The following is an 11,187-nucleotide window of genomic DNA, read 5'->3' on the forward strand; positions in this document are numbered from 1 at the left end:
GTGTGCAGAACGCGTCACATGTTAATCACGTGATCGAGTATTTGTCATTATAATCTACTTAACATAATATTTACATACATGATTAGGTAGGATTGTGGGTATTCGCTGCAATGGAGTATGTTGTCGTGGGTAAGTTGGGGTCATTGCATCGCCATTACTCACTTACTGTCCGAGTGTCTCTGTGGAGAAGCACATTAAATTGAACTTGCCATGTAGAAAGTGGAATGACCAGAATATGCATTAAATAGGGGGATATATAACATACCGTCCCTACTCTACGCGAGTTAGGTATCGTCACATGTCAAATTTTTGCAAGCGACATATTATGTGTATCACTATATGCATTTCATAATAAATCTCAGACCATGCCTCCACCAGTGGGCCAATACTCCATGGTAATGACATGGTCCGCGTTCCAGTGCGAGTGGCTCTACATCTGACATAGCTGGAGTTATCTATTAAGCTTGAATCACTACTATAGGTGTCTATCTATCGTAGTACTTTAGTATACCATGGATGTATTAGGGGAAAAGGTGTGCTAGACTCATGGCATGACGTTACGAATACACAAATATTATAATAAAAAAAAGTTAAAAAGTTAAAATGAGAAACGTCTAATCATTGTCCATGATTTGATTAATATTAGTTATGGATTTGGCTGAGAGGGTCTTTGCTAAAAAGAAAAAAAAAATTTAATCCCTGTTTTTCTAGATTTTGTCAGATATTACGACATTATATGTATTTGGATTGAGAGATTTCACAGATGTATCATATATGATTTACTCAGAGACGGATCATGCAGCTTTTTTTTATCATTGTTGAAAAAAATTGCCACTTTTCATAAATGTTTCTATATGCCCACACCCCACCCCCCACCCACTGCCATCACAACTCAAATGTTTATTACTCATTGTTTAAATCACAATTTACAGTCGTTATGTAAAAATACAAATTTTCACAAAATGTGACCACATATGATAAATAAAAGTTTTTCATATTTCTGTACCCAATGTTAGCACTGGGTATCAGTAGTTAAAGATGCCAGAGTTTGGTCCTTTGACATATAAATATTTTTATGTAATGAAAAAAAAAGTATAACAAAAGTTATATTTAATAAATTGTATTCCTAGTTAGTTTACTATTGTTTGCATGTTTTGTAGTTTAAGTCTATCCTTGACAATAGATTACAACTGCTGACATCAGACCATTGACAAATGGAAACTGTTACAAACAAGGACAGTAAACATCTGAATTGGATTAACACTTAGCACAGCATGTTAGGAATTCAGAGACTTTTACATTTCAACAGTTGATAAGAACAGCTGTATGGCCTCTTTGTAATGTAATACAAGTCTCTGCTCTTTCAACCTGCTGTGCCAAGTGTTATTAAACCAATTCATTTGTGTGTAACAGGTTCTGTTAATCCACAGTCTTATGTTGGCATAAAACATAATGTTGAGTCAAATAAAATCCACTATAACGTATAAGGAGTGCCTTATGTGCATGTGTATGTTTCACATGTTTCTATTTTATAGCTAGGTGCCACCAATTACTAGGCCTGCTATAGAATGGCATCATATGATATGACATGTACATTTTCTTCTAATGTGTACATTTTATATTTCTGTACGTTTGGCAGGGTGCCAACAGTTATGGACAGCTAGGATTGGGTTATGTGATAGATAAACATACACCTACCAAGTTGTCATGTATACCACCAGAAATAATTAAATCTGTGGATGGAGGGGGAGGTCATACAGTCATTGTTACAGGTAAGGAGTATTCATGCTGACATTCTTTATATATTTATTGTTTGTTTGTTTGTTTGTTTGTTTGAGTCAGGCTCCAGGCCCATATAAATTATAAAATAAACTCAAGTATGCATATACAAAATCGTCACAAAAGAACGCTACAAATGGATCAGAGGATAGAAAAGTCAATCTTTGCATTGCCTTCATTGTAGTCTAGAACTATATGTGCAAGCTTGTATTGTAAGATCTCTCTATTCATTGTATATTCAAATGGTTTTCTCGCACGACATTCCGCCTTATCACCGACATTCTGCCTTACCACCGACATTCCGCCTTACCACTGACATTCCACCTTACCACCAACATTCCACCTTACTACCGACATTCCACCTTACCACCGACTTCTGCCTTACCACCGACATTCCGCCTTACTACCGACAGCAGTAAAATGCTATTGGAGCTTTTAATAGAAATGTGATGATGTTATTGTGTTCTCACATGACTTAACTGTAAGACTGGAGGTTTATTACAAAAGACATTGTCAAGTTTTCAACTCTCCAGTTAGTTATGACAAAATTATATAAACACATTTACGCATAAGTTCACCAAACTATGGAAATGTTTGCACAACTATCAAGCTAATATTACAACACCTAGATGATTACATGTAGTTTAAAAGTATTCTAAAACAGTTAACCAACTCTAGAAATTGACATGTTCACAAGAACCAAGTTGAACAAAAAAATATGGAATATATACTCTGGTTGTTCTACGTCACGACAATGTGCGTCTATTTCACGACAACACATCTATGTCACAGGTTATGCTGTGTTCAATATGAGTCAAAACATTCAAAATGGCCATTACTTTCCCCAATTTTTCTTTTGATATTACTAACGCTGGTATAATTATGTTATTCTCCAATATTTTTCTTCATTCAGGAGTCACTAGAATCACTAGACGAGTAGTGACAAAGGCCCCATAGGTCACTCATATTTTCCTTGGCTGAACGAAGAAAAATATTGGGGAATAACATCTAATTGTTCAGTCAACAGAATATTTTATACTTTGAAATGTCATTGTGTAATTTTTATGGATTTTCCAGAGTCTGGTCGGGTGTATAGTTGTGGATGGAACACCAAAGGTCAGTTAGGATTTGGACACACAGATAATGTACCAGTATTAACACATGTAAGTCATTTACCACCAGTGAACACTGTCAGCTGTGGATGGGATTTTACCCTTGCTGTTACAGGTAAGATAAATGTATCATAGGATAACATGTAATAATTTGACAGAACCCTGTTACATGTGAGTGCACAAATAGCATACTCAGGGTACCGTATTTGCATGAGTGCTTGCAGTATTCTCTGTGACGCTAGCCCAAAATGAAACAACGCAATCATGAATGCAAATACTAATGAATACGCACACTGCACTGACACTCATGTCATGGGTTTCTATTATTATTACATATGTTTATCCAAATCAGTAAAAATCACGGTATGAATTTCATACAATTTTGTGTAAATGGAACAATTGTGCACTTGGAATTTACATATAATTTGCATATGATTTGCATATAATTTACATGTATGCAATTATGTTTATTGTATTGTACTGCAGTGTAAACACCACTAGTATGCAATAAGACCAGTTCAAGTATACAAATGTATACAATATTATGATTATTAATCATAAGAGTACTATGTTTGATTTATTCTGCCACTCAAAAGTTCACTGTGTTATGGAAGATCACAAAGTGTCGCACAAACTCAATAAATGAACATCATTCATTAATTAATTAAGGTCAAAACACCCTCCCCTCCCCCTGAACAAATGTTCACAAGTGCGACATCAAACATTAGTATATGATGTAAACTATGATGAAAACTGTAGCGGTAACACCACTATGATTGATGTAATGTAACACATTATAAATACTACCAGAAATCAAACATAATATCTCACATTAGAAGTACTTTTTTGTATCAACTTATCAACATCTCAGTAGTAAAATACAAAAGCTGTTCTCATTGTAGAACTGAAAGTTTTCTGTCTAAATTGGTGAGAAGTGTGAAAATGAAGTTCAGCAATCACACTGACGCCAGACCCTTCCTCCCTAAATGAACAAAGTTTTCTTATTGAGCTTGTGTGACATTGTACGATCTCTTCAACAATTGTTATTTTGCATACAATCCATGTTTGTATTGAATCAAGTACAATGCACACATAGTCTTTAAGATATCAGCTACCGAAGTCTGATAGGGCTGAACAACAAGAGGTATCTTACAATCTTAAGTGTATCAGTACATTAAATTTAAAGTTAACAATTTGATAAATAAGCCCTCATTTTGGCTAAAAATGCACAATCATACAATAATTATACATAGTATAAACACTAACAAATCTGACTCAACAGTGGAGGACAGCTAGGTTGTTTTGAGTGTGCTAGGACTATTGGACTGGTAATTTAGATCAGATTAGATTAGATTAGATTAAATTAGATTGGGTTCAGATTTGTAACATCATATGCATGATAATATCCTTTGTATCCTAGCAACCAATGAGGTATATGCTTGGGGATCCAATGTGTATGGTCAACTTGGGATACCAGAAATACAGAAATATACATCAATACCACAGAGAATACAGGTAAAAATATTCTGGTCTATGCTGCACTCATCCCCGAGATCCCCCCCCCCCCCCCCCCAAAAAAAAAAAAAAAAAAAAAAAAAAAATCTTTTATGTTTATGATTTCAATCACTATGCAGTAGAATTGACAGGCACTATATGGGAAAGACAATGCATAAATATGGAAAGGGAAAATAACATTAGTGAGAATTCATACTGACAAGAATAACGATATCAACAATTTTATAATGTTAGTCATCAGTTTCAGAGGATGGAATATTTGTTCAACTTACAGTCATGAAACTGTTTAACCTGCATCATATCTTTTGGGAAAGTTTACAACAGTTTGATATACATTCATTCACAACTGATATTTCTATTGTTGACAAATCTTAGGTCTTAGTAGCACAAAGGAACAGAGACATGGCAGTCATCCCAATCCCCTTGACCTCACCACCTACCCTACCCCCCCCCCCCAATCCCCATCTGGCATCTTTCATCTTCATGAACTCAGTTGATTAGTATTAAGATGGTGTAATTTTGACAATATTTCATTCACCAAATTTCTAACACAGATATTGTGAACATTATGTATGCCTTTTATTGGTAGGCATTACCAGACGGTGTAGTTGCCATAGCAGCAGGTCTTAGACACAGTGTTGCAATATCAAATGATGGCAAAGTATGGACATGGGGATCTGGTAAGAAGGGACAGCTGGGTAGAAAAGACAGCTCAGGAACAGGGTTACCTCAGGTACAAAGAGTGCCAGAACAAGGTATGTTATCTGTATCGCATTGAATTTCAAACAATAATATGACCAGTACGTACTGTGACAGAACCCCATGACACGCGAGTGCTTAACTATAACTATAACGTATAAGGAGTGCCTTATGTGCATGTGTATGTTTCACATGTTTCTATTTTATAGCAAGGTGCCACCAATTACTAGGCCTGCTATAGAATGGGACACAAGACCTGATCACTTACTTCTGCCACTTTGATTGGTCTCTTGAACAAGATTGAGCTTCACCCCACATAAGACCCATCTCCTCTCTCTCAGTCATCACTGTCCAATGCCAGGTCAGCTTTGGTCTACTACATTCACAATTCCCAGGTAGTGTTAATTCATCTCAGTGCTACTCCAGATAAATGTTGGTGGGACATCTATACAACCGATATGACCAGACAGAATAATGCACATGTTGTGGTTTTTATGACAGTTTTTTGAGAAGTTATCTATGTCTTTCATTCAACATGGCACTACATAGTTAATTATTGTGTTTTCATGTTGTGTTTCTTCCCTGTGTATTTTCCTTACAGTACAGTTTATCAATGATACTACTGTAACAGCAGTTGTAGCTGGTTCCTATCACACTGCAGCTCTCACAGGTAAATATTGCTTAGTATTTACATAATTATGCGGGAAAAAATTTGGAAAATTTTGTTCAAGTTTCAGCTACTGGGGCTTCACAATGCCTAATCAGATGAAACATTCACCTTGTTTTGTTCTTTCCAAGACTTCTCCTTATTTTGGTCTGATGTTCTCAAGTTATTGGAATGGAAAGGGTAGAAAATTATGTTCTCAGAGGCCAAGTCCAAAAATGTCAGCCCAGTAAATAATGAATCAGAATCTACTGGCATTACTCACACTGTGAGTGTGTATACACTGACCTAGGGAGTCTGTCTGTAATGTAAACAAAAACACTAAACTCCCTAGTACACTGGTGCAATGGAAAGTGACAAGTATTTTCACAAGGGTTACTGTGTTTTGGAAATATTACTTTCATCACATTTCAGCAAGGATATCATCTTGGTGAATGCAATATGCACTATTTTCAGACTTCATATAGAAAGTAAACCCCTCCAAAATTCTGTTATTTTTTATAATAATGACGAGGCACCAAAAACATGATTTGATGAGGTAAAGATCAAAAAGATTGATTACACATAGTTTTTTTGTCAGAACATTGCCTGTAGTACTGCCGTTTTTTCTCTTTTTTTTAATCAAATGATTATTTGTTGTTTATTTTCAGAGAATGGTGAAGTGTTTATGTGGGGAAGTAATAAACATAAACAACTTTGTCATGTCAGTAATGAAAGTCATAAAAGTGACTCCAAAGAAGAGATCATACCAACTCCAACAAAACTGAGTTTAGATTTATTTGATGGTAGAAAAGTAAAGGAATTACATAGTGGTTGGACTCACATGATTGCCATCACTGGTAGGTATATAGACAGTGGTTGGACTCACATGATTGCCATCACTGGTAGGTATATAGACAGTGGTTGGACTCACATGACTGGTAGGTATATAGACAGTGGTTGGACTCACATGATTGTCATCACTGGTAGGTATATAGACAGTGGTTGGACTCACATGACTGGTAGGTATATAGACAGTGGTTGGACTCACATGATTGTCATCACTGGTAGGTATATAGACAGTGGTTGGACTCACATGATTGCCATCACTGGTAGGTATATAGACAGTGGTTGGACTCACATGATTGCCATCACTGGTAGGTATATAGACAGTGGTTGGACTCACATGATTGCCATCACTGGTAGGTATAAAGAGAGTGGTTGGACTCACATGATTGCAATCATTGGTAGGTATAAAGACAGTGGTTGGACTCACATGATTGCAATCATTGGTAGGTATATAGACAGTGGTTGGACTCACATGATTGCCATCACTGGTAGGTATATAGACAGTGGTTGGACTCACATGATTGCCATCACTGGTAGGTATATAGACAGTGGTTGGACTCACATGATTGCCATCACTGTTAGGTATATAGACAGTGGTTGGACTCCCATGATTGCCATCACTGGTAGGTATATAGACAGTGGTTGGACTCACATGATTGCCATCACTGGTAGGTATATAGACAGTGGTTGGACTCACATGATTGCCATCACTGGTAGGTATATAGACAGTGGTTGGACTCACATGATTGTCATCACTGGTAGGTATATAGACAGTGGTTGGACTCCCATGATTGCCATCACTGGTAGGTATATAGACAGTGGTTGGACTCACATGATTGCCATCACTGGTAGGTATGTAGACAGTGGTTGGACTCACATGATTGCCATCACTGGTAGGTATATAGACAGTGGTTGGACTCACATGATTGGTAGGTATAAAGACAGTGGTTGGACTCACATGATTGCCATCACTGGTAGGTATAAAGATAGTGGTTGGACTCACATGATTGCAATCACTGGTAGGTATATAAACAGTGGTTGGACTCACATGATTGGTAGGTATAAAGACAGTGGTTGGACTCACATGATTGCAATCACTGGTACGTATATAGACAGTGGTTGGACTCACATGAATGCCATCACTGGTAGGTATATAGAGTGGTTGGACTCACATGATTGATATCACTGGTAGGCATTTAAATTGGCACAAGTTGAGTTCATAAGCTATTTACTTGAGTGAAAATATTACATAAAACCTTAATTAAACTATTCTTAGTATAATGTTAATATCAATACATGTCTTCTATAACATCACACTTGTCTTCTGACATTGTTAGAACAGTTTTGTATACGTATAATAATAAATTACGTCATCGGTTCACTTGTATGCTATATGTTAATACTAGGGTTGAGTTCAGTCAATTGTAAGTGATAGTTATGTGTGCTTTAGTAAGTAGAATACTGCAAGTACCTTTTAAATATGTAGCAGAATTATGAGTACCTTTTAAGCAAATAAAACATTAATTTCATAATTCCATATGTATATTCATCAGATAACCAATGTGTTTATAGCTGGGGTAGATGTGACTATGGTCAACTTGGTGCAACAGCAGATAGTGAAAGTGACAATGTCATGAACTGTGTTGGTAAACCTAAACGGATTGCATCTCTCGCAGGTGTCACAAAACAAGTAAGTTGATATCATGTTAGTCTAGTTTCTGACGGACCATATTCTGTACTACGTTAACTTCACACTTATACCAAGGGCCGTCTAGTCAAACGCATGGCTGAAGTCGTTATTTGTGGTTCAACTCCATGGTGAGCGAAGCACAAACAGCGCATGACAGTAATCCATCACAAGTTGACAGGCTGTCGTCATCTCTCATTAATATTCATTGGATACAGCTGTTTTGACTATGTCCAATGTCCAACTAGGACTCTACCTCCAGTCTGTTTAAACTAAAATCACATGGGGACACGATGACGTCATCATGTGTATATGAACACTGTAGGTGGGAGCACAGAATTCTGTGCGAAAGTCACAGGTTTGACTACACAGTACAAGTGTGAAGTTAACATACAGAATACGGTCCATCAGGAACTAGACTAATATCGTGTAACATACAGTAAACATATTTTTTTCGGTACATGAAAATTTTGGTGTCAAGTCCAAGAGAAATTAGACACTTGTACTTATCTTGTCTATTAGTTATTCAGTACAACTTGTACTGTTGTTGATGCCTTTCACAACAATTTAATATAGAAATATAATGTACTTACTGTGTGTTAGGCCATTAAAAGATATTTTTCCGGTCAGCACGCACCACTTAATTAAATACCTTTGTGTTTGTATTTTATTGTGTGTCTTTGTCCAGTCCATGCAGTCTGCAGATCTAGGGGAGAAACACAAAAATAACCCTCCCTACTTCAGTGAAGACAACTGCAGAGTCAATCATGAATTAGCAAATGACATCTGCCCCACATACATACTCGCTCTAAAGTACTAAATAAAAAGAACACAAACTACTATATAATGATTATATTATGTCAATGTGTTTTTTACTTTCAAGGATTAAAATAGAGATTAAAACAATACAGAATCGTTGATAATTTACAATATTTGTTTCCTGTTGTCTGAAAATCATATAATTCACAAAATCGCCAGTGAGGGCGCTGTAATGAAGGGGGGGGGGGGTTAAGGTCAATACTGTAACTGTAAGGGGTGTACCCCAATCAAAAGATAACACTAATGTCAAAAATCTATATACATTTCTCACCATATGAATATTCACCTACACATCAGGCATATTACCATCCTATTCTCAGGTGTAAATACCCAGTCTTGTAGTTTACAGATTATTATCCATTCTGCATACACAAATATCCAATCTTATGGTGGACAGATTATCCAATGTCATGTGTGTAATTGTATGATTGTTTTTACTGAATCCTTCATTTGTATTTCAGTTGGTTTGTGGAGCTGAACACACCTTAGCATTGTTAGGTGAGAACAAATATTTAGTACTAAATATACAACATTCATTGCTCTAGAGATTGGCACTGTATTAATTTATTTAATTGATTGATTGATTGACTGATTGATTGCTCTGGAGATTGGCACTGTATTAATTTATTTGATTGATTGGTTGATTGATTGATTTGTTGATTGCTCTGGAGATTGGCACTGTATTTGCTTGATTGATGGATGGATGGATGGATTGATTGATTGATTGATTGATTGATTGACTGACTGACTGACTGACTGACTGACTGATTCATCTATAAATTTTCAAGCCCTGCTTTATTATTATGTATCTTTGTGTTTCTATGGTAACAGATGGTGGCAAGGTGTTGGCATGGGGATGGAATGAGCATGGAATGTGTGGCGATGGAAAAGAAGAGAATGTGACAGAACCCAAACAGATTGATGTTCTATTCCCGGAACAAATTAAGATATTAGGATGTGGTGCCGGACATTGCTTTGCCGTTGTTGATCAAAGATGAATTAAATGAATAAAGCTACTATTTGCATAGTCTGCATTTCACTCAAAATGACAAATTACTGATCTCAACAATATCAAGTAAAAATGCACAAAGTAAAAAGTTCAGACAAAAGTCTTTGTGAAAAGATGGATACAGCAGTACTTAGAGTATTGAGTCCACAGCAGAGTCCAAGTTATGGGAAAGATAAGTGCTCTATACATGTACATTATCTAGTGATGTATGCCATCATCTTCCTTGTTTTTTGAAGTACGATTCATCAAAAGTAACCAATAAGAAATAGGGAATTTGCAAACCCGCCATGTTGAATGTTGCATCATGGGAAATGTGATAATAAATACTAATAGTATTGTAAACAATATTGTTAGGGTTTATTTTATCAGTAGCTCCAGATTAGGTATTATGATAACCACAGATAATCCCACAGTCCTTTGCGTCTGAGCATACTCAGTCTGGATTGCAAGTTTCCTATTGAATATGTTTACTCTTTATGATAGTGATACATATGAGTATCAAAGCAGAGGAGGTTGGCTTAGTGTCTTTCACTATTGGATGATCTTGATAGATGGAGTTGTCTTGCCACACAGCTTAGAAAAAAATAAATTAACTAAAAACTAATTCTGTGTTATATTATAAAGGAAAGCTTGTGAAATCTCTGTTTACAGCTAAAATGATGTAGGCTTGGTGTTACACTCGTGACATTACAGCTAAAATGATGTAGGCTTGGTGTTTCACTCATGGGACATTACAGCTAAACTGATGTTGGCTTGGTGCTTTACTCATGGGACATTACAGCTAAAATGATGTAGGCTTGGTGCTTTACTCATGTGACATACAGCTAAAATGTTGTAAGCTTGGTGTTTCACTCATGCAACATGTCATTTATTACACTCCCTCAGACAACTTCTAATGTAAAAGAAGCAATAGGTGCCGTGCACAGTAGGGATGTAGAAGTAGTCAAGTTGAAATGTTGATTTTCAGTTAGAAAATAAACAGTTGCAGCCATTAAAATTATCAAGTCCATGTGTAATGTTTTCACGAGAAGCCTGTTTCTACTGCACTGTGAAAGAATAGTAATGCTTATCAGTG

The 11,187-nt window shown here is 36.3% G+C and overlaps 1 protein-coding gene across 1 annotated transcript; it reads left to right on the forward strand.

Moving 5' to 3' along the window:
* The first annotated feature begins 97 nt into the window (after nucleotides 1-97).
* Nucleotides 98-11,111, forward strand: LOC144448459 (secretion-regulating guanine nucleotide exchange factor-like). Its single transcript, XM_078138712.1, has 10 exons — nucleotides 98-129; nucleotides 1,640-1,772; nucleotides 2,857-3,006; nucleotides 4,312-4,406; nucleotides 4,996-5,161; nucleotides 5,707-5,775; nucleotides 6,420-6,608; nucleotides 8,151-8,287; nucleotides 9,565-9,601; nucleotides 9,935-11,111. Exons 1-10 carry the CDS (start codon nucleotides 118-120, stop codon nucleotides 10,099-10,101), a joined length of 1,155 nt encoding a protein of 384 aa, XP_077994838.1. The 5' UTR covers nucleotides 98-117; the 3' UTR covers nucleotides 10,102-11,111.
* The last annotated feature ends 76 nt before the right edge of the window (nucleotides 11,112-11,187 follow it).

The sequence above is a fragment of the Glandiceps talaboti genome, chromosome 17, assembly GCF_964340395.1.
Source record: "Glandiceps talaboti chromosome 17, keGlaTala1.1, whole genome shotgun sequence".
NCBI lineage: Eukaryota > Metazoa > Hemichordata > Enteropneusta > Spengelidae > Glandiceps > Glandiceps talaboti.